At 42.3% G+C, this 24,813-nt stretch overlaps 1 protein-coding gene across 1 annotated transcript in view; it reads left to right on the forward strand.

Annotated features, from left to right (window-relative positions):
- The first annotated feature begins 9,099 nt into the window (after window positions 1-9,099).
- The window catches only part of LANCL2 (LanC like glutathione S-transferase 2), a 29,838-nt gene continuing 14,124 nt past the window's right edge, over window positions 9,100-24,813 (forward strand). Inside the window, exons 1-5 of the mRNA XM_082752573.1 lie at window positions 9,100-9,532; window positions 18,383-18,500; window positions 21,273-21,480; window positions 23,607-23,754; window positions 24,355-24,501. Of these exons, the coding sequence (XP_082608699.1) occupies window positions 9,359-9,532; window positions 18,383-18,500; window positions 21,273-21,480; window positions 23,607-23,754; window positions 24,355-24,501 (795 nt within the window). The 5' untranslated portion in view covers window positions 9,100-9,358. The remainder of the gene's footprint in view (window positions 9,533-18,382; window positions 18,501-21,272; window positions 21,481-23,606; window positions 23,755-24,354; window positions 24,502-24,813) is intronic.

Genomic DNA, 24,813 nt, shown 5'->3' on the forward strand with positions numbered 1-24,813 from the left:
TTTGTTAATGATTTACCTCTATGTCATGCCTGAAGAAAAGATGTCATTGAATATCTTATCCTCATCGTGGTTTATTATTTCCAATCCTCCCCTATTAAGGAATAGGCTTGAACTTTTTTTTTTTTTCTTCTCTTGTAAGTGCTCATAGAATCTTTTCACATTAATTTTTATCACCCTCAGTAAGTCATTTTGTCATTTAATCATCCTGGACTCAACCACAAACCCTTGGTCTACCTTTCTTCTAGTCAGCTTTATCCTGATTTGTAAATAATTCCAGTTTTAATATCTGAGACTTTAAAGAGCTTCTGTTGCAGCTATTCCTGCTTCTTACACTGATTCCTTTCTCCTTCATAGCACAATAATTGGATGTTTTGCCTTAAATACAGCTCCTTTCAGTAATTGCCATCTCTCCTGCACTCCTTTATCCTTAAACTACTTTCCCAAGAGAATCTACTTACAAATTCCCCAAGTTTATCAAAGTCAGCTTAACTGAAGCCCATTATCTTCATTTTGTTTCTCTCATGCTGTCCTTTTCTTAAAATAGTAAACAATGATCAATAGTTTTGCAACCATTTCCTCCCCCTTAGTCCTTGGAATCAAATAAGACATATGAAAAAGCCTGCAAAGCATGCCCTGTTTAAGCATGGATACAACAATATTGTACTACTTGATGGTTAGCATTACACCAGAAATATGCAGAAGTGATCTGCTTAATTCTGAAGTGATGTTGCAACCAAATTGCAAAACACATGTGCAAAGAAGTGTTAATCTGGTTTGTTAGTTAAGGAAATCTAAACCAGTCAATGCAACTGTGCCAGCAGAAATTAGATTTTCTAAGGTGCTAGCAATTACTACTCACATTATTCAAGCTTATGAAGTTCTGTACTGTATTACTTCTGCTTGGCACCTACATCATCCCTTCCTAGCTGCAGAAATATCTACATTGGTGGTATTCAACCTTATCGAGAATTGCACCCAGCCCAACAGTGATGGAGAGACTATACAATAACCAAGTCATTCCTTTATTCCGTGAGCCAAAATGCAGTTCAAAACAAGAATATTTGAGGGAAAAAGGAGAGCATGCTCCCATATCTTCCTAATCTGTACAATCTAAATAAGGCAGTATTAATAGCCTCTTTTAGATCACACCCAGGAGGGCACCACTTTCATATTTCAGCTGTCTTCTCATTCACTGTTAGACCTGGAAGTCCAGTGCTGGATGACAGAAATATTTGTACAGTTAAATACCAGGAGAGAGGTACAGAAATATAAACACATCAGGAAACCACTTGAATGGGGAATTCACTTCAGACTGAAATAGCCCTTCAAGTCACAAAATGGAAAACTGCCTAGAAGTTTCCTTTCCTAACTTTACTCTCTCTTATCTGTCAGCCCAGGGATTTGGCCTGTCAGTCCCCTGGCAGAATTTTAAGCAGGTTTAGGTGCCTCTCCATCCCCACATAAACAACAAATGTGCAGAACTGTTAATGTCCATTAGACTTCAAAAGCTTGCTGAAGGAAATCTCACTCAGGACCTCAGTGATTATTACAACCATCTCACTTGCCAATTCACCTTCCTCACCAGAAAGTTTATGAAGGGCAAAAAAAAAGTCTAAAAGTCCTTTTAATCACAAGTTAATAAAACCTATCTACAGTTAAGTAGAAGCTCTTTCACACCTCCTAGGCACAGGACTATGAGAATCTTGGTTCACAATAACCACATTATAGCATTTTTTCAAGATGTTCATCAAAGTCTTTGTAAAAAGCCTCACTGAAAGTCTGCTCCAAAACCTTCCCTCTCTGATAGTTAAGTCATGGGCAAAATATAACCATTTTGTTCAGTTGCAAATATTGTCCTTAATCATTCTGTCTCCTCCCTTGTATAAGTGCAAATCTATATTTATACGTCTCTGGTATTCATGGAGAGGAACTACACACCATTTCAGCTTTTGTTCTGCTAAAAAAGCCAGAGTGGTCTAGGCTTTCTGCATAAAACAGACTCTCCATTCCCATTCTCTGCATTTGCTCCAATTTTAATGGATTTTTTTTTTTCTTTTTAAGCATGCCTGACAATCTCTACTGCAGACAGAGTAATTATGACCTTGCATTGTGGTCAGTATACCCTTATCCTTACTGAAACTACCAACCACACATTTATGGCTACCAGCTCTACTACAAAATTCTGATCCTTCTCTGTGTCAATCGTCCTTCCATCATCAAAGTTAAATGTTTTTGTTTTTGTTTTTCCTTATTTTCTGTATAAACATTGCTAATACAAATGTCCATTAGGATCAGTCAAAAACCCACTCCATTATCAACCCCATTTACTGTTCTCTAGCCCATGCATCCTCAACAAGAACACATTCTTCCTCCCTTTTTGCCAGATCCTCGCTTACAGTACAATAATTGCATTAATCTGCTCCTGGGCTACATGGAAAATTACCTGTTATGCTACTGCAACTGTACAGTTGAGTGATAGCCACTGTACGTGCCTCAGCTACAGAACCAGTTATCTAATCAAAGAACAGTGGCAAGTTCCTCCTGTGTGAACTATGTATAACAAACCACATTGTATTTCTTCCATTTCCATTTATGTCTCTCTCCCCTTTTAATCTTCTCTTCAACATTTCTTCTGAATCTTTGCATCCCACTGAGGTCATACTAATAGTTGGTAATGGCGTGCCTCATTATTTTTCTTTTCATTAAACAGGTCCTATATGTGCCATTCACCAACCACACAGTGCTGCCTGATTTTATAACTGCACAAATAAACATCACTGAGGGAATTGTAGCTACATTTGCCAGCTCTTATGATCCCAGTCAAGCTGGGTATTAAATAATTTGTGTTGCTGCAACCCCTACCCAGCATGTGGTAATTTGTTCTCCTTCACTTGTTCCCATTACCCTGCTTTCACTGCCACATTCTATAACCTCCATGTTACTGAAAACAGCCAAAATACTCATTTTGCTTCTCACTAGACCTAGATTACCCTTAATCTCCTTAATACTCTTAGCCTTCTCCTTAAGCTATTAAAAACAAAACAAAACAAAACAAAACAAAACAAAACAAAACAAAACAAATAGGACTCTTTCTTTGCTCTTTGCTGCTTATGTAGCTAAAGGAAGATTACTGTTGTTACAGTTGATTACCTTTCCACAAATCTAGTCATCTTAATTTTGGGAACCCTGAATTTTTCCACATACTTCCTGACAAAACAGAGATGCAAATAAGAACTTGGGGACAGGTTGCAAGAAGAATTCAAAAGATGGGATCTGTCAAGCACATTTGGCAGAATGCATTTTTGGTTAGCATGGACCTGATGCATTTCAGTTGTTAATGAAAACAAAAACAAAACAAAACAACAAATAAACAAACAGGAAAAAAAAAAAAAAAAAAAAAAAGCTGCCTCTTTTCTCTCTCTGTCTCTTCCCAACCTCAAGATGCAGAAATCCCAGGAAGGGAGAGGCTAATGGCATAAAGAAGCAACCGTAACAGGGGGACGTGATTATTATTTTGTTGACACCCATCTATCTCCATATGTTTTAGCCCAGCTCTTCATGCTATGATTTTAGCTCAGGCTTGGACCTAAGGCACCAGATGAGGCAGTTCCTGCTTCTGTGACTAAGACTGGGGCACGTAGCATGCAGTAAGGGTTGTAAAGAGCACTGTCAGGTGCTCTTCACAGTATCAGGCAGCATCTAGTAAAATACACGAGTGGTACACATGAGAAGGACAGAATCCTGCTGAGTGTTGAATGCTCCAACAATGTCTTTGTAAATTGGTTTCTCATCCAGGCTTCTGAAAATAATACGCTCATCAAAAAAAAAGCTCTCCACAGCTTGCAGGAACAAGTCTATAACATATGGCAGAAAATGAGACTTCCTATACTTCTACAAAAGCTGTAGTCCCAAGGGCTCTCAGAGCAATTAGTGGAAATCAGCTGAGACACATGAGTACGTTTGGCTCTTCTTTCACCTTCATTCTGCTTTTACGATACAGGTCTCTAGTTAAATGCTTGACCTGGCAGATTTTTTTTTACTGCTGGTGGCAAGACAGGTATCTTCAGGGCCCTTCTGGAAGAGAGCTGCACGTAAACAAAGGAAGCTGTAACACAGTTATCTGGACAAAACAATAATCATCAAATGAACAGCAGACAAGGGATTCAAAATATCTTTCTACAAAGGTGGGGGACAGTGGGAAGGAGTGAGGTGTTTTTCAGACACAGGGCCCATTTCATTCCTTGCACTATGACCCACATACCCACACTGTGTTGAGGTTGTTGTGCTGGCTACAATTTATTAGCAAGGCTGCAGAGAGGAATGAATTATGGTGTAAACTCTTCTCTACATCCCTGAGAGTAAGATGAACAGCACTGGCCTGAAACTGCAGCAAAGGAGTTAGACACAGGGAGTAATCAGCTCATGGGAATAACAGCAGAGATGAATGCCTGCAGTGCTCAACTCTTATTGGTGGTGATTTTTAACATCTGGACAAACAAATATGTCAGCACGGACCTCTTGCAGCCAGAAGGTGGATAAGAAGTTTGCTTGTCCTCCCTCTCAGCCTTGTTTTGATGGGTCTGAAGGCTGATGTCTGCCCACAGCAGCCAGTGGTGGTCGGAGAATTTCTTGTAGTTTCACTACTACTGTTATCCACGTTGTATTATCTTGACACATACTTATCTGAACTACAATTGTACTTTCAGTGTCAGGGTAGAGATAAAATCTTCCCCCATTTCCTTTAGTAGGAGCAGCATGGCACTTCACTGGACCTTGATGTTTTTTCTTTCTCTGTCTTGTCAACCACACATTCCTTTGCCTCCCCTTATTTGTCTTCTCCCTTCCTGTACTGTTGCAGTTCTTTCTCATCCTATAGAAGTTATAAAGCTACTTTGCTTGAAAGTGCTTGTGTTTTGCATGTTTGGTCCCCTAAAAAACTCCATTATTCCTCTCTGTCCTGGTGTGGTGAAAACCACTGAAGATAGAACCTAAAGCTGTGAAGCCCATTTTGAAGAACATAAACCTCTCTAATCTCCCTCTGCTTGAACAGGACTAAGATTATTCAGTGAATCACAGCACCAAGCCCATTAATTCTGGTGAATCTCTGGGCCTGATTCTTTCACCTATTCTTATAGGTAGTGACTAGGCCTGCTTTTTAAGCCACATTATGATCGTGTCATTCAATGAATACCAGAAGAAAAAAAGAAAATAGATGTAACAGAGATAAAGTCAGATATTTTAGAATCCAACTTGAAACAGTTTCCTTAGACAACAGGAATCCTCTCATCCAGCACTTGTACTGTTGCTTTATGTATAGATACCGGCCAGGCACAGGTAACCTAACAGAAAACATATTTCACCTCTGTTTGTTATGCTTCTTGCACTTGGGAGAGTTGCAGTTGCTTTTTTACTAACTGGACTGTTCTTTCCCTGGGTTTACAAACCTTGTTAGGCTTAGAATTAGCTCCTCTGAAAAATTAATGCTCTGCCAAAGATTATAAAGGATAAGTTTAAATAGTAGTGAGTGTCAATTTTCATCATAGACAGTTAGTAAAGACATATGAGAACATTCACAGGCATCTTTGCATAATTTCATTATTAGTTCTATTCCTCAGGATGTGAAAAAACAAGAACCACTAAGATTAAGGGGATAAGGAACTGAAATGTTTGATTGTGACAAAATCCATTCTTTAAAAACAGGCTGAAGAGCAACAATTGCTGCTCAGGCTTACCATTGATTAGTGTGCTCTCACCAAAACAGAAGTGCAACAGACTTGATGACAGTGCTTTTTCTGCTACAAGACCAAAGATAAGAACAGAAAATAATAATAATAAAAAACTATATAAGATGGATTTATTATTAAAATATTTATTTGGTAGTTAAGTAGCACAGTGCCTTAACAGATTCACAGAAATCTTTGAGATCTTAAATAGCAAAAATATGCTGCAAGAGAGATCAGTTACTTAGAGCAGCCACAGAAATTTGCTGCTACCAGAAAGCAGAATGATATAGCATATCACACAAAACCATTTGTTCTCGTGAACTGTCATACTCCACCTGAATCTGAAATACAGGGCTGAATTTGGTCCAAAGTCTGAGAGTCTTTTGCAAGCAAAATGCAAAGCCTGATCCTGCAGATTTTATTTCATAACATTGTGTTCATTACAAAAAGCAGTCCACCATAGTTTATTAGGCCTACCAGTTTCAAATAATTTAATTGCAGAATATGGTACTAGACAGCCGTGGAGAATAAAAGAAAAAGAGAAATAAATAAATAAATAAATGAATGAATGAAGATATACAGCTAAGGGATAGTAATGGTGAAGAGGCAAATAGGAAGTCCTTGTATGCTATTATAGGCCTGTTGTAGTGCCAGAGGACAAAAAGGGTTTCTGTAGAACACAATGGCTGCAGCATGGACAAAGTGCAGTCTGAAGAGTAGAGAGGAAGCTAAGGTCAGTATGAAAGACTACAGTTTTCATGACAAATAAATGTATGATCCATGATTTGCAGCAGGTGTAAACTGCCCCATCTCCACTGACACACTGGCAAGATGAGAAGAGGCCCTGCCTTGTTTTCCACAGTTACCTAATGAAGAAAGCAGCACCCAGCCTGGCCCTCTATTATTCATGTAGCGCTTTAGCAGTGTTTGTTCATTCTTGAAGATCTTACTTCTCTCAGATAATTTCAGCTGAATCTCATCGATCTATATTTAGAAATAAAATGAGATTAATGCCAGCTGGTACATTGGTTTCCCAGAATTTACAAGGTAGTTTACAATGGGTGCTGAAGTCACAATGCTCATCACCCTATCTCCACCAAACAAAATACAGACAGGGCTGTTGCTTGCACGTATCTGGAGGCATTGCACACAAGAATAAATGATAGCTGTTAGAGTGTAATAAGAATGAACCCAGCTGCTGAAGGGACCATTAAACGTGTCACAGCTAGTGCTTCAGAGATTCCTTATGGTTGTTCATGCTGATTGTGTAAGCTGCAGATTCTGTAGCTCTCATGGGGCACAGTGTGAAGGGCAGCTGTGTGCTGGCTCTGGGAGGTTTGACTCTGTGATACACAATGCTCTTTCCCCCCTTGTTAGTTACGATAATTTACTAAGTACACTGGGAATCAAACAGCAAAATATGTGGGAAACCACAGCATCATTAATGGCTTATGAGCGGATTACGATTGTTTAGTCCTGGCCCAAAAAGAAACAGATACTTTATTTTACTGTTTCAAAAACTGGCACTGGTCCCATCAAGAGCACAGTATCAGATATTCAAGAATGCAAGGGGGGTTACAGGAAGGGAGAGCGAAGAGGGACTTGTGAATTCCTCCTGTGTAAAGGACAATTGGCCCAATTATCCATTAAGTAAAACTTCTAATGATTTACATGAAGAAATTGATCTTGAAGCAGGTATCAGGTCTTAGTAAAACATCCATTGCAATTTTACCTACATGACTGAAAGGAAAAGGCCAGTGTTTGGCTAGAACAGCTTGCTGCAGGGCTGCATGTTTGCCAAGGCTGCAGTCGGCAGATTACAGGAGTGCATAGCACGAGTAGGAAGAAAGGATGAGGGTTCACTGCTTTCAGTAGCACTGAGATGTGTTCTGAATGGAAGTAACCATGAAATAATGATTTCAGTAGGCAAGACCTCTTGCTCTTTACTGTTACAGATGAGAGACGTGAATGTATTCTTGCTTAAAACATGTCCAGCCTTTTTCTTCTGCCTTTATCCATGATTCCTACTGAGGAAGTGGAGCTCTCTATTATTGTAGCTTCAAGGCTAAAAAATAATAATAATAAAAAAAAATAAATCACCAATTGAAAAGAAAAAATATCAAGTCTTTTGAACTATACCCCACCTGCTAAGAACAAAAGAAGGTCTTGTATATTTAAGACTAAACAAAAAACATTGTTACAACAAATTCAAATAATGGTGTGAATAATGGTGAGCATAGATAGAGAAGTTCCTCAGAAATCTCAGGTCCACAGGCACAACAGGGTGTTGGAGCAGCGAACCTGCTCTTGTACAGTGCTGTGGAGCATCCTTCACTTCTCATCTGCAGGCACTGAGCAGATACCAGCTGGCATGATTTGGCCTTTACATTCCCATCTTTTGTGGAATGTGTAAGAAAGTAGAAGCCACACACATCTGTACTAAAGGCTCAATTTTAATCTCAGTCACAGGAACATACTAGCTTGCACTGACACAGCTGGTCTTTGCTGAGAGCAGGACACCATTTAAGATGAAAACAAGCTCTTTGCCTAGCAAAATATCTACAAAGATTTCATTTTATTTTTTAACGGTTTTGTGTTTACGCTTTCAGGCTCAGCAACACAGCACAAAAGATCTTAGAGAGGAAAACATACAAAGAGTGTTCTTTTTGTTGTTTGTTTGTTTGTTTGTTTGTTTGTTTTTAAATGGTTACAGAACAGGCTATTTTATAGATGATTGTGTAATTTTTTAGTTGATGGTTACTTTCATTTACAGGGTAAGACAAGCTATTTAGAATTTTTGTTTTGTCATCAGTTCAATTTCTAAAAATAAATGAATAAATGTATCTTGCCACAAGACATTGGACATGTGCCTTCTATTCACATGTATAGCTCTACAAACAACTCTACGTTGAAGCCAATGCCGGGACAGGCTTCACCTACATTTAATCTTACACGCTGAATACGTAGTTTGATAGCAATAGAATTACTCAGTGCATAACACTAAAGATCAATAAATCTGCAGTGTCCAGGTCTTGAATTAATAGTTTACTGTCTGGCTGAGCTACAAGTGCACAAAAGCGATGGCACGGCTCAGAGTAAATATTTAATGGGACAGCCAGCTCTCCTGGGGACGCCTGTGGAGAACCGCCGGGGCTGGGGGCACACCGAGCAGCGGAGCGGGCCCCCTCGGGCGTTTCCATTTTATTTTATTATTTATTTGGTGCTTTGTTTTGAACACGGCCTGGCTTGGCTTTGTTTTGTTTTGTTTTGAACCCGGCCTGGCCTCGGGGAGGAGCCTGCTGCAGGCAGGGCGCTGTGCGCGGTCACCACGGCGACAGGGACGTGGCGAGCCGAGGGAGGGACGAGGGAAGGAGACGGCCCCTTCCTCCTCCTCCTTCTCGTCCTCCTCCTCCTCTTCCTCCTCCTCCGGCCGGGGCCGGGGCTCGGAGGCTGCGGATGAGGCGGGCGAGGGCGGTGCTGGCGTGCTGCCTGCTGCTGGGGCCGGCCTTCCCCCTCGTCCTGCTGCTGCTCTGACATGAGCCGCGGCCGGGGGCCGGCCGGCCGGAGCCGCAGGGAGCCCCGCTCCGCTGCCACAGCCCCCGGCGGGGGACGATGAGGAGCCCGGGCGGGCTGAGATGGGAGAGAGCATGTCCAAGCGGCTGAAGCTGCAGCTGGGCGGCGAGGCGGAGATGGAGGAGCGGGCTTTCGCCAACCCCTACGCCGACTACCAGCCGCCGGCGGCGGAGGGCGCCCCGCGGGACAAGGCGGCGCCGGGGGACGAGCCCCTGCCCTTCGGCACCGACGGCAAGGTGAGGCGGCGGGGCTGGAGCCACAGTGGGGACGGAGAGAGAGCCACACACAGCGCGGATCTCCTCGCTGCCTGCAGAGCCCCGAGCAGCCGCTCCGTGCTGCATCATCCTCCTGCCAGGGGAAGCACCGCATGGTGACACTGCTGGGCGTGCACATGGGCAGGGAGCAAAGCCAACTTCACCTCGACTTACTTGCAGCTTGGGGATCCGTGGTGATGCACGGCTGTCAGAGTAGCCTCGTGAAGCAGCGTAGTGCTGAGCATCACAAAAATGAGCAAGACTCCTCGCTCGGGGTCAGGGTGAGGCAGTTAAAGGTCTCTGAAGTAGGAGCAGGGACTGAAGTTCATAAAGTTGTGTGTGGCTAAGCCAGGTGCACAAAAAGGAGAGCTTTGGGGGTCTGCTAGACCTCACCGCAGCTGTCAGAAGAAGAACTTGGCGCTGGAAAAGGTTTAAAAAGCAAGGGTAGATGTGGAAGTAAAATCTGAATTGTTTTTACAGATATCCCAGGTAGCATGCTCGGTGTTGATTTAAAACTTTTTTTTTTTTTTTTTTTTTTTCCCAAAAGACAGTTATGATTTATTTATTTATTTGTATCTGGGTTAGTATATATATATAAAAAAAACAAAGAAGCACGTATGATGATGAGTTGAAGTGGGAAGGGGGAGGGAAGGGGGAGGGGAGGGCTTTGCTGTGTACAAAGGTGTGAAGCTCCTGTGGAAAAAAAAACAAAAACACAACAACAACCCATCTTCTATACTGCATTAAAGCAGCGCAACTACAGCAACTTTCAGTAGGCTTACTCTGATTTTTTGCAACTGTACGTTTCACTGGAGAAGGCAGATCCGTGCCTACGTTTTCTTTTCTTTCTGCATCTGCAGAATCTGAGAAATTGTCCTATGTATTACAGAGTTAGATCGTGGCTATCAGTATGTCACTATTCATGTGTAGTTGTACTGTTGGTAGTGTTTGCATATTGTCAGTCCTGATGCCATCCTGACTTTTTTGAGGCTTCTTGATGAGTATTTTAAGATGCTCTTTTTTGTTTTGTTTTGCTTTGCTTTGCTTTTTGCATTTAACAGGCTCCAGTGCTGTCAGAGAAACATCTTAGCATGCCTAAAGACCCTGTGAAGGTAAAAGGACTTTACACAGGGTAGGGAGTGTGTTCTGCAAACTGCTCTACACAGTAGCACAGGTTTCTTAAAAATTAAAGTGGCTTTCAGAAGCCCTCAGTGCATTGCGTCTTTTTTTTTTTTTTCCCTCCCATCTGCTGCTCTGTGTGATGGTGAGAATTGAGTGACTCACGTAATGACAGCCAGAAGGATGCGGGGTTCTGCTGTTGTCATGGAAGGCGATGCATTATTAATCCCTCCATTTGATTTCATAAGCTGCCACGGTTGCCATCGAAAATTTCTAAATAAAATAAAAGGACGAGAAGCTCTTCAGATTGTTGTCTGAAACGTGAGACAATTGGGACAGGGTGCTGCATGTGGAGGTGTGTGCGTGCTGCTTGGATGCATGAGGTATGGTGCAGGAAGCCGGGGTGCATGGCAACAGCAGAAGAGCAACCAAGGCTTTGGCCTGCTGATTTGCCATCTTGAGAGTAGTTGCAGTAATAACGACTCTTTCAATTAAATACACATATATCCTGTAACTCTTTTTATTTTGATACGGACCCCATAGAGATACTTTAGCCTGGAAAAGTACCTATAGATGTCAGAGTGGTCCAAAAGCTTAAAAAATAATGTAAATAGTCGGGGGCGGGTAGAGAAATAAATAGCCATAAACTCAGAACAAAGCATATTCCCTACTTCCTGGGGAAAATCAGTTTGTCTTTTAAGGTTCATTTAATTTTTAATGTGTTGTAAGTGCTTATTGGGGAAGGCATTAATATTTGAAAAGCAGATGTTCTGATATTTTCCTTGCATCCTAGGTAAGTCTAGTTATAAACCCACCTGTTCTTAATTACAGGGTATTATAATACTACAACATTAGGGTATGGGTCCCTGCAGTCTGGGACCCAAAGAGTAATTCATGTGAGCAGCATTGTGCTTTGCTTTCCCTTTCCAGCTGAACTGGAGCAGAAGCAACCTTCGCCTTCAGTTAATGTCAAGACTTGTGGGTGTTGTGTCGCCCTTTAGATGCTGGCTGGGGACTGCGGGTGGGTAAGGCTGCACAGGCTTGTGCAAAGCAGGGCTGGTGGCCAGTTGTCCTGACTCAGAAGCCATTTATCAAAATGTTTTTTGTAGCAGAGGGCTTCAAAGCTGTTGTGGATTTCCTGGGAAGGGGAATGGTGGGGAAGGCTCGCTGGTGAGGGGTTTGTTTGAGGACAGGTCTGTCCTGACTCCTTGGGTGGCCCACCAGCAGCAGCCTCAGATTATGCACCGTCCTCTGAGCCAGCATGGCTCTCTGCCTACGTCCCTAGCCTGCTCAGAGGGGATTTGGGAGCCACCTCCAGTCTGTCTGCAGGCTGTCTTACCTGGTCGCCCAGGGGAAGGTGGAAGCAAACCAGTGCGCAGGCAACCTGGTACAGGTGCCATGTAAGTGCAAGAAGAGTACCCCTGACATCAAGACTTTATCACACCCTTGTCCTCAATTGAAAATGGTCTGGATTTGTTCTGAAATCACAGGGGTGGTCTTGAACAGCATTGAAATTTCATTCAGACTTCATCCTAGGTCACAAGGAAGCCCAAACAGTAACTCCTTTTAAGGCCAGTTCCTTCTTAATAAGCTTTTTTTTTTTTTTTTTTTTTTTTTTTCTCACTTGTCATAAGGTTTAAGAATATTAGTAAAAGGTTGTGTGTTTTGACAAACCTATACAATGAGGTTTTGCAGGGAGCCTGTTTTAAAGCTCACGATGCTTCCTGGGAAAAGCTATTGCTTACTGGGGATAGAGAATATTTCCTTAGGTTATCTTTTGGGTGATTGAGTGGTGCTCAGTTTCCTGGTGTTTTCTCAATAACCTGTTCTGATCATTCATTTCTCTGGCTTTTCAGTCTCCATCCTTTTGTAAAATTTCCAATAAAAACAAAATCCTACTCCACAGCACGCTGCATTTGTTGGAAGGCCTCTCTGGGCCTTTCAGTTGTCACGTTGAGAGCACCAAGCTCTCTCTGTTGTGGGACTGACTCTGCAACCACTTACACTAATGGGAATCATAACATTTGTTGCAACACAGGCAAAATCAAACCTCTAGAGCCAATAAATGTTTCTTCCCACCTTCTTGTTGTGGGATCTGCGTTTTCTGAGATTGCCACTCTTCTCGCCATTTTCTGGCATCCCATGTCAAGTGTGTGCTATTTTAATAGAGACTACAAATACATGTATTAATATATACATTGATCATGTAATGATCACATTCCTGTTTAAGGAAAGTTTGCTTTTCTTCTTGGGACTCTTGGTCAAAATTCAGCATGAGAATCCCTTTTATTGCACTTCATTGTGCATTACTACCTCAAAAACATCTGGTTAAGTTGTCTCACATCTATCCAGTCTTCACCAGTTTCTAGTTTTATCTCGCAGACCTGTTTGTTAACGAGTTGTTACTCTGGCTAGTTGCACAAGCAAGTGTAATAATACACCCTTCTGTGTGTGTGCGTGAAGATAAACGAAACTTTAATATATACAGTATTTGGGTCTGACCACACAACATTGATGTACTGTCAGGTTCATTACGTGGAATATACCTGCTGTCTATGTATCAAAATAATTTAGGCAGTATTGGGAAAGATTTTAGCTTTTTTCCAGCTTGTGGACCACCTAAAAATGTCCCAGTGAGGGTGAAGACATCTGTGTAGTGAGTAAATGTAAATCCTACGTGCAGGATTTATTACACACAATAGTTTTTGATCTCTGTGCCTTTCAAGAAGGCATGTCTATCAAGAAGGCAAGGCTGTTGTTTGCCTACAGCTATTGTTTTTCTTTTTCTCCATCCCCTATTTTTTCTTTTTTTTCCTTACTATCACATTTATGGAACTAGATGCCAGATCACTGAAAAAACAGAGCAATGTGTTCTACAGACAGCAGCATTTCAAGTAATTTTTCAGCATGTGGTTTTGCAGAACTGGCATTTATTTCTGGAAGAACCTAATTGAGAAACAGCAGGGACCTGTGCTGAACTGTTTAAGGGATTGGATGAGGAGAATTCTTGGTATCTGGTATTTTCAGAGCAGGAGAGTTGCTCTCGGAGCTGTAGCAGTTGCTTGTTTTGGGTTAAAAAGAAAGCGAAACTTGGTTTTCCGTGCAAAAAGGCAGGCCGCTCCCCAGCGGAACATGGGATCCTGCTGGCATTCCTTCGGGGCTGCTCTTGCAGGAGCCCCGTGGAGGTGAGTATGAGATTTCATCCCACGTCAAGAAACCTGTGCACACAGTGTGCGAAAGCTGGCTCCCTTACAGGCAGTGGCAAAGTTCCCGTTGATTTCAGCAATGCCAGGATTTCACGTTTCAGTACCGCTCTGACTTTTTATTTTTTTTTCCCCACTCTCCCTTATCAGTGACTGTTGTGCCCCTTGTGTAGTCTTCTGTATCAGTTTGTTTTTTGAATGAATCCTTGCTGGAGCTCTATTTTCTTCCTTGTGAAATGCTCCTCGCCTGAAAGGCAGCCCAGCACCATTTTGTCGCCTGTTCTACACATCACCAACATTAACGTCACTTCTCTCTGAAATGCCTCTTCTGTTTCATCTCCGTTCGGATCAGGTTAGCCAGGAGTGTTTTGCTTGTTCAGGAGGTAGCACCCTGCCCGTAGACCATCTCTTCTTCTCCTGAGACCATCTCGCATCTCCTGTGTTATCAAGTCACCTCCTTCTTCGGTCTACTCTTGCACATAGCATCGGTCCTACAAAAAGCAACTGAGCAAAATGAAACAGCTAATGATAAAAAAATATATATATTAGTAGAAAGGCAGTGGTTTTGGGAGCCACTGGTGGCAAGAAAAACATGTATTGGCAACTCGTTAGGAAGCTGAGCTCAGTTCTGTGTCTTGCTACGCGTCTGCACAAGTTACTTGGCATAGATGTGGCACAATGCAAATAAATACTGAGAGGTGTTTTTGAAAAATATATCAGCATCTAAAAGTGTCTTTGAAAAAAGCAAACAAAATAACTCACCCTGCATCTGTTATACCAGAGTATTACTGATTTCTGTGCACAAAAGGAGTGCCATGAGCTCTCACAGTTGCACTGTCAGACTTAACGTAAGCAGAGTGATATCTAGTCCAAATGTGCATGCTTTTAAAACTCATAAGACTTTTAAGTTCCAGACTTCTCTTCCCTTCCTGAAATTGTAGTACAAGCTGCATACATTGCAGCCGCGTGTTGCCTCATCTGCTCTTGGTGCTGCTTGCTTAGAAAATCGCAGCTGCAAAGCTGGATGTGATCATAATGGGGAGGTGGTTCAGTAAGAATCGGTACGTTATTCTGATGTCAACTGCAAGTGACATTTTTTAGGGGATTTTTATTCACATCCTGGTGTGTGTGTGTGTAATTTTTGAGATGGGTTTACAGAAAAGATCACTTAAGTTCTTTTTAGGAACTTTGCAAATGGAAGAAAGCAAATAGGGGAAGGAGGTAATAATGCTGACAAGGACAGCAAAATTTGGAGACTGTCATTAGTGCCAAAGCTGAGTGTGGTTTTATATACCTACATTCCTTACATTCTTTGTTGGCTTCAGAAGGCTTTGCATTGGGATGTAGGTTGGCATGCTGCCTCGCTGCAATGGAAACAATGATGTGGTTCAAATAAATCACAAAACAATTAATTTGTGACACCAACATGTTTATATTTTTCTGCAGTGTTTTTGTTTCATGCAGATAACGAGCCTTTCTTGTTACCATAAGCAATGTGGCTCAGGGTTGTGATGGGTATTACTGGGGATTAGTGCTCATGTTTTGTGTTTTTGTTGATCTAAAACTTGAGCAGTGGTTGGGGTGGTAGTGCTTGTCCTTCCCTCAGCAGCAGAGGAATAACATTGAATTCCTGGAGAGAGATGTTTCTACTTGTTAAAGAAACTCTTCTGCCCCTGTTATCACCCAGTCTGTTGTGAACCAGGAGTAAGTGTCATACAGGATATCAGAGGCCAGCTATCCTGGTTTTTGTTTCTCCCAACAAGAGTCACCGGCAGAAAAGGCCGAATGCCAGCTGGAATCATCCTCCTGAAACGAATATGCTCCTTGTGAAAATCAATCTGTGCTCAACACGAGCTAGTGTGCTTCATGCTCAGCTGTAATGCTGCCATAAGATTCCTTGAAGGAGGTTTGTAAATCTTAAAAACCCACCTTTCAACATTCAGTTCTTTGTGTAATTAATTTGTTCTGTGACACGTAAGCATCTGTTAAAAGCTTACAATGGAATCCTACCAGATGAACAGTGACAGTGCTCTGTTGTTAGAGCTTCAGAGCAAAAAGAAAAGATAAAAAATGCAAGCAGTGGTGGAGGCGTAGGTAGCTGGGGAAAACTTTGCTGCCACGTGTGATCTGTTCACACTGGCACGAGCTTGGGAGTAGCTTTGTTTGGGCTGATAAACGATTATAATTGTAATATAAAAAAAAATCCTTTCATCTTTCCTTTTCCAAGCGCTGAATCAAGATAGGTAAGTCGCAGATCCCATTTTAGAGAGGGAGGTGCCAGCCTGAGCTGTACAACTTCTGTGGGACTGAGGTTTCAAACAAAGCAGAACCCAGGTGTCCAGATATCCTAGTCCTCTCCTTCTGCCTCTAAGTAGTTTGATTAAAAAAAAAAAAATAACCTGATTGAGTAGCAGCAGGTGTCTTGTCAGAACAAAAAGCCTGCACGAGATGTGCAGTAGGTACACAAACCCCGTCTTTGTTCACTCTTGTTGGACAGACTGAGTAGTGAGCCTGGGTGCATTTGTGCTGATTTCCTCATGCTGCTTTGCCATATGCCGTGGCACGGCTGTCTGGGGGAGGAGAGATGCCCTGCGCTCGGGAGAGGTTTTGCTCTGTGCTGAGACTTCGCTGAACTGGCTAAGAGGCTTGAGGGGATGACGCTGTGTGTGCACGGTATGGTTTCCTAGCAAAAAGGTGCTGAATGCCACAGTAAGGCCAAAGAGCACATGCCAGGTGCTCACCGTGTTTGTTTCCTGCTTTTGGAGTTACCAGGAAGGTCAAGGGAGCTCTTGCTCATCCTTAGGGCAGGTGAGAGGGGTAAATGTGTGACATGAGTTATAATGGCACAACTTCCCTCTCCCTCCTTATCTTGCCATCATAACATGGATTTGGGCCCTAGAGATTTCTGAGTGTTTCAGAGGACCTGTATGATCCCTGCTATCTTTCCTATTTCCAAATCTATCAAGTGGATGTTTGAATTCACTGCTTGCTATTTGAAGTTGCACTCCGAACAAGAGTGCTTTGAGTAATTGGTTGCAGAGCAGCATTTGGGATCTGCCTTTTGACTGAACCCTTCCCTGTTGGGACGTGCTGTAATCAAACAAGAGCTTGCCTTCCTAACAAGCTAGCTTCTCCTTCTCTAGTGGGAAACCATGGCTGCAGATGGGCTGAATGCTAAACCAAGCCTTCGCAAATCCAACTCGTTCTAGCTGGTGCTTGGGAGCAGACCGAGGCAGCGAGTGGTGGATGGAGGTGGAGCACTGTTCAGAAAGCAGTAGTGGGTGCTCAACATGAGCTGACAAGCAGCCAAACCACATCATGCTGTTTTTCTGGATGCTGAGACCATTGTGTTGGGACTTAGTTTGGGAGGTGGGGGAGCTCTGCTAGCTCTCATGTTGCTAGCAAGTTTCCTTCTACCTGCTCCTGCCTGCATAACTAAGACATGAATGCCAACTGTTGTATGCTTAGGTGTTTCTGTAGAGGGTAGAGAAAGAAAATTCAGGAAATATTTCTTGGTGTCATGAAGTTTTTGTACATCTTCAGAGTGATGAGTGATGCAAATATCCAATAATGATAAAGCTTTTCTTATAGCCCAGGAAGGTAAGGGGTGTTTTTTTTTTTTTCCTCTTTTTCAGGCTCTACTTATTAAAAACTCTATATTTGAGTTAAAAGTTTATCAGTAAGTCATATAATTTATAATATATGTTTATGATAATACATTCTTGAGTGTTTTCCTAGATGTTCCCGCTGCAAATGTAACCTCGTCCTGTAAAGGAACTTCTTGAACACGCTTTCCTGTGGTAGTTATTAGGGCAATAAATTCTAGTTAATTGACTATTTCCATGTCCCGTAGTCTTAAGGGAATAGTCAGTAAAGCATCTTAGGTTTAATAAGAGAGGAAATGGTGGCAGTGATATAGTCTCCTGTATAATATTTCATACATAGTATCTGTAAACTTTTCTTGCTCAAAAGTAAAAGCAAGCAATGAATAAGATCAAAGGTTTGTTTCCTCAGCTTCATGCCGAAGGCAAAATAGATGAGCTGAAGCTGCCAAGCTGCTTTTATCCATCTTCTTTGTGTCTAGCTTATTCTTTTAGGTAGTCATTCTTAAATAGTTTGCTGCTTTTAACAACCTCCTCTCATGATAAAGTATGCCAATCCTAATAGTGTTTTGGTGAGAGGAGAGATCAAGGAGCAAGAGGAAGGGCATTTTATGGCTCTTAGATGACTTGCCTGGTGGTCGCAGACTGGTAAATCAAACAGAGCCTTGGATTTAAAAAGAAAATGTGAATACATCATGGGTGATGTGATTAAGCACATCATTTAAGATGATGGTTTGATCTTGCCTTGGCTGTCTCAAATATGAGCATCTATTTTTCTTTAGCTATTTCCTTGACACTGCTGATTGCTGCAGATAGTATTTTTTTCCTCAAACAAAGAAGTGGAGCAGCTGGCTTCTTGGATTCATTCCTTTCCTGGCTCACTCCCTTTTCTCCTTTCCTTCTTTCAGGTCAGCGCTCAGTTCACAAAACGGATCCAGACCAAAATCAAGGACCTGCTGCAGCAAATGGAGGAAGGGCTGAAGACAGCAGATCCACATGACTGCTCTGCCTACACTGGCTGGACTGGTGAGAAAGCTGGAATGTGAATGTTGTGTTTTCATTGAAGGAGCTTCAGATAAGGGAGCAGCAGAAGTACTATGATACAGTCATTTATAAGAGTTGTTTTAACTCTGGAACCTTGGTCACTGTTGTCTGGGAATGACTTTCACTGACTTCAGTGGACAAGGGATCTCATTACAGAGAGATAATATGCTTTTGTATATTGAGATCTGTGTCCTGCAAAAGGAGTGGATTTTTTAAGGCTATTTCTTTTGGGTTACCTCTTTTTTTTTTTTTTTTTTTTAAGGATTTCTTAAAATTTATTATTTTTTTTGTTCAACTGACTTACAGTTAGTTAGCAGTTCTCTAATGATAATCCTCTAATCATTGAGGAGAGGGTGCTCTGTGCCCAGATGCCTTAAAACCTACAGTATGGGTTAGTTCTGCTTGTTCTGTCTGTACAAAAAAGGTAAAATGAGTGTGCAAGGAGGAGGAGTATGGAGGTAGAGTTGCAAGATTTGTGATGTATATGAAGATAAACAGGCATGTGCTGGTTATCACAAGGCACTGTGATTCCTGGAGCTTTGCATCAGCATTACAGATGCTGTCCAAGTGTGAATGAGCCCTCTGATCCTTTAGGCAGAGCCTGCAGTTGTCAAGCCTGACACAGACACTGCTCTTCAAGCTGCCAAAACGCTTTTCCATCTTGGCCTCCTAAGTGCCACTCTCCTACTTACAATGGCATATTCTATTCCTGCTCTGTCTAGCTCACGCTTCAGACATACTTCTGCTTTTAGCACAGCGTATTTGAAAAGTGCCATGAGCAGATCTGGTCTGTTATCCTTGTGTCAGGGAGGGGGGGAGCAGCCTCGAAAAAAAAAAACAGGCTTTGCCCGTGCTTAGCCTCAGTTCTGGCAGTGGAAGTGTAAAATGTCTTCGCTTTCTTTCTTCTTGATATTTCAGCGCAGATGGTGTGGTGGGCGGGTGGGTGGGGAAGTTTTGGACAACTCAGATTGAAGCGATAGATGCGTTTCAAGGTCTAAAAGCGAGCGGGTGCAGAGGAGCTGAAGGGGTGGGCATCCTGGCAGCGACACTGCAAATCGGCTCCCGGGGAGCCGCGCTCTGACACCATGACTGACAACACAAGTCGCAGCCGATGAAGCAGAGCGTGCTGAAAATGAGTCATAAGCTAAAAGTAACACAGCCATCATTAGCTGAAACGAGAAGATAGATGAACAAGCAACGCAGCCTAATGAAAGTGGTGTTTTTCCATCCTGCAGAAGGATAACCGACATTACTCCATGCTGTAAACTTCTTTCAAGGCTTCTCTGGAGTTAACTCTGAATAAAAATACTTAAATGATCTAGATTTTTAAATACTTCCTCTCAAACTTCTTGCAGCAGTTTACTTGAGTGTGCAAATCAGAAAGTAAAAGCAGTGCTGAAAAGAACTGTCGTGCTTGTTAGGTACCAAGTCTAGACGAACCTGGCTGGCAGTGAACAGTCCTGAGTATTGGCTTGTATTTTATGAAGCATCTTTTAAAATCTTGAAGTGTGTGTTGTTAAAGCCCATGTTAGAGTCCATCTTGCTTATGCAAGTACTGTTTGTACATGCCAGAAGTCTTGGAGGAGCTGCTTCGAGGGTTTTGCACCAGGAAGGGTTGGATGAGCTGGGCCTCAGGGCTACCTTTTGACCACCCCTCGATCAAACCCAAGTATCCGCACAGCTGTTGCAAGATAAAAAAGAGTTGTGGAAATCCCAGACAGGCCAGCAGCCTCAGAGGCAACATTTTCTTGTTGCTGCTTTGGCAGGAATGATAAGTAGACCACAAGCTTCTGTGCCACTGAATCGACCTAACCAAGCAGCAGACCTCTTGGAGCCATCTGTAAAAGCCTGTTCAAGGCTGATCTGGAGAACATTTTAGGGTGCTCCACCACTCTTGTGGTGCCATTCTTCTCATATTCCTCAGAAAGTCTTTCTGTGGAGCTAAGTGGTTCTGGCTTGCTCCCCACTTTAGCTATGGCACAGAAGAATGCTCTGCCTGCTCAGAAGAAAGAGGAATTTGTGGTCAAGAAGTAATTTTTTTTTTGCTTGTGTATGTGCAGTTGGCCAACAAACAGCTTCTTAGATGCATTTGTTTCACTTTCTTAAATCTACATCGTTGCCATTGGGTTGGGTTTCGTTTTGTTTTCAAGGAAAACTGTATAATGAGCATAATGGAATGAAGCTTGATTTAACCTTCCAGCATTTTCCTAGCATGTGTTTGCCTTATGGTTTTTACAAGCTAGCTTAAATTGTAGAAGCTCATAATCTTATAACCGTTCTAAGTGTTTTGCAATAAAGAACTTGGCAAGTTGAAGCCAAGAACTCATCAAAAGACGCTTTTAAAAATCAAATGGGAAATAAGTCATTTCTAGTGTGTGATAGATGAGTATTTTAAACCAAGTGTACTTGGTTGTATGCATGCTTGTTAGCCTAAAATTCTTCATCCGTGGTGATTTCTTCACCAAACTTTAGTGCTTGTCTCATGAGCGTTCTTCATTCTCTGCAAAGTGTGAGTCTACCATTGGGCTTCAGTCTAATACATTTACATGGTTGTCACAATTGAAACAGAAATGTAATTAAGATAGACTGATGCGTTCCTTTTGCGTAAGTTAGGATCTAAGCTGACATCCTTTAATTGACCAAATACCTATTCATATTTGAATTACTAGTTCAGAGGCACTAAAGATGGGGGCGTGATGTACTCAGAAGGAAAAGTAAATGAGCCTCTCTTATTCATGTGTTTTTTTTTTCCAGGCATTGCCCTCTTATATCTCCAACTGCACCGTGTCACAAAAAACCAGAGCCATTTGCAGCGATCTCTGGATTATGTGAAGAGAATCCTTCGCAACCTGAATGGCAGAAGGGTTACTTTTCTCTGTGGTGATGCGGGGCCACTGGCAGTGGGTGCAGTGGTTTATCACAAGCTGAAAAATGACAGTGAATCTAAAGAATGTGTTGCCAGGTGAGTGGTTGGTCATGGAAAAAGCCATGTCCTTCTTTTATAGAGTGCATTAATTCAGTAAAATTAGCCAGTGAAGTTGTGGAAGACAGGTTTAAAAACTGGAGGCACTTTTTCCCCTGATGTATCTTCAGCAGAATACAGAATAGGCTCTATTACTATGAAAGCTGGCTTACGCTTGATTGGTGATTAGCGGGTTAGCGAGTCTTCTCTTGCTATAAGAACAGGATGGCATGGGCATATCTGTAGTGCATGCACGTTCTGACTTTGTCATAGTAAAGTGACATTTAACAAAAGTGATACACCTGTCAGCAGCAGCTTGTACAGGGTGTGATGCTTCCTGGACAGCACGGGACTTAATTACAGACACACAACAAAACATGTACGCTGCAGGGAAACACCCAGGCAGAAACACAGGATATTTGATATGTACCAAAGATTTAATCAAAAAAAAAAAAAAAGAAAAAAGAGGTATTTGCTAAACTGTCACAGGCAAGGACGCTAATGAGGTCAGATCATATGAAGGGTAGCCTGAAAATACTCCATCTCCTTTTCAAAGTAGTCTAAATGTAACAAATGTCTTGAGAAATCCCACTTGGAGGTAGAGCTTCCTTAGAGAACTGGATGTCCTATTGCTGCTGTGTAGATGACTGCTAGCCAGTCAAGGACTGGAATCACTGAAGCCCTCTGGAGTTTGCATTCAACATCAGCAATGCACCTGGTAACAGTCTACCAGCATACCTTGCACAGCCAGAATTTGCAGGCTATCCTGCAAATAGTATCTCCAGTTGGGTATATAATTGATCTCTTTCTGGTCTAGAGTCCTAGTCTGATTAATATCAGTTGCTGCTCCTGAGCAAGTATTTCAGTCTTGAAATGGGTGGAAGGTTTGTTTTTTGCTTTTAGAACTGGCATTATCTTGGGCATGACACTTTGGATGCAACTAGGGAAGCATGGTTGCTGTAAGGCATGAAGCATGAGTACAGCAGAATGAGATTAGCAATAAATCTTCTAGAATCACCTCTGCTTGGAAAGTCATTTCCAGGAGGAGGACTGAAAAAGGAGGTTAGTTTGATTATTTGCTCCCTTTTATTCTTCCCTTTTTTTGTTGTTGTTTACTAATGCATTCAGAACATGATCTGAGGGGTACATTATGGATATCAGTATAATATATGATTGCATTTCTAACTTTTTACTTTGTAGCTGTCTGGTTGTAGGATGATTTGAGTAATAAAATTTGAATAATAAAACTTAAAAGAGGACATTTTAAAAGAAAGTAATTTAATTCCGAGTCCAAAGAGTAGTTCCAAAAATGGAGGATAATACAAAGCTCTCTTTTTGTGAATGCCTTTTCCCTGATATTAAGTAGTGATGGTCTAAACAGGACATTGGAGTCAGTGGTTTTGCTCCAGCATGATGCTAATGCTAACATTTCTGTCAAGTAATAGCTCCTGGGGGGGATCTGGGAATTGAATTTGCTCTTAATCCAGATTGTCTTCCTCCCTCCCCAAATTTAAAATCTGGCCATCTCTGTGGTTTCATCTAATTTCCAGTTTCATCAGAAAAGATAGGAAGAGACAGGTCCAGGGAATGGGCAGGAAAACAATTTCTCTGCTCCTCCTCAATTCTAATGTAGACTGGTGGAGTAATAGCAGGGAGTCTCTTTGGAACAAACGAGAGTCGCACTGGCCAGCTCAAGTGTGTTTTTTTCCCCCCCACTACTAAATGCAAGCAAAACACTTCTGCATAATAGCAATGCCCTTTCTAAATCTATCTTTTAAGCATGTGGAACAATGTGTGTCTAAAGAGGGGAATGCTGAGTGTTTTTCTCTCTCAAACACCTCAAATTAAGGGTCCTTGTTGAGGTGAAATACCAGGCTGCAGGAAGCTTTCATCATTCTTCCCATTAACGTGTAGCTACTTTTATAGTTTAAGCGGCACTTTTGATTAATTCAGATCCTTCTATGTGTAAAGCTGGCAGCCAGTTCGGCTGGGGATGACAGAATGGAAGTTACGGGGCTTTGGCACTCCTCCTGCTTCTGGTTTGATGGCTTACGCAGTGCATAGTCTGGTACAGTCTCTACAGAACATGCTCTATCTATCTCTTCTACCATTTTTGTCTGATGCAGGTTGTTGCAGCTCCAAAGGACAGTCACAAGCACAGATGCTGAGCTTCCAGATGAGCTGCTTTACGGCAGAGCAGGATACCTGTATGCCTTGCTGTACCTGAATACTGAAATTGGTCCGGACACTGTCCCACAGTCTGTTATCAAAGAGGTAGGACGCTTCTCTCTCACGTGCCACAGCATCAGTGCAGCTGAACTGGAATCACACCTTCATGTAATTCAAGGGATTAAGAGGGGGAGGCTGCAGAGGAGAGGAACCTACAACTGCAGGCTCAGTCTCATCCTTCCTTCCACTCTGTTACCCCTTTCCTCTTGCCCGGTTGGGACTGAAACAGAGGCCAATGCAGGTGGGTCCACAGCTGGCCATTTAAATGCATCTAACATGAAAGTGGTGGAGCACTTGAGGGTGAGAAATTGTTATGGGAAACCTTAACACAGAAGTGTGGAAGTGTTTTAAGTGAAAAGAGGAGAACTTAGTGTGGGGAAGGTGCATGACTGTTCTGCAGATCCAGAACCAGAGAAAATAGGCCTGGAAAAGAGTGATAAGTAGTATCTAATATTCAATTTCTCTTCCTAAAAATACAGGTGATTCTGTCATTCAGGAGAAACTCCCTTTCTACCTCAATACTCATATTCAAAGGAATTGAATATCACAGTCCAATTGTTGTTTGCTGTGTGATTTTAGCCATGACAAAACAAAACTCTCTGAATCAAAGCAAGCGAGATGGAAGAAGTGTGTTTTCCTTCTTAGGTAATAGATGCCATTATCGAGTCGGGGAAGAACTTCTCAAAGGAGGAGCGTAAAACAGAGCGTTGCCCTCTCTTGTATCAGTGGCACAGGAAGCAATATGTTGGAGCGGCCCACGGGGTGGCTGGGATCTACTACATGCTTATGCAGGTAAGAGTGTCTTCTGCGGGCTGGGACAAAACTCCAGTCATGTCTTGTTTTGCATCAGAAGATCTCTTCAGCTTTCATGCACAAGCAGTGCAAGGTTGTGGTAGGTCAGAGGCTCGCAGTTGGGGGTCAGACTGCAGCCCAGAACTGTGCAGAGATGCTAGCCAAGGCCCCAGTAGCAGAGGACAACTCACATATCCTTGTGTTCAGCGCCATGGTTCCTCTAACGTTGCTGCCAGGCCTCCAGCTGAGGGCTCAGCTCTCTGCAGCTTACTCCAGTCTGTCAGAAGGGCGTTCTGTTTGCATGATGAAGAT

This window comes from Aythya marila, assembly GCF_965140915.1.
Source record: "Aythya marila genome assembly, chromosome: 2".
NCBI classification, from domain to species: domain Eukaryota; kingdom Metazoa; phylum Chordata; class Aves; order Anseriformes; family Anatidae; genus Aythya; species Aythya marila.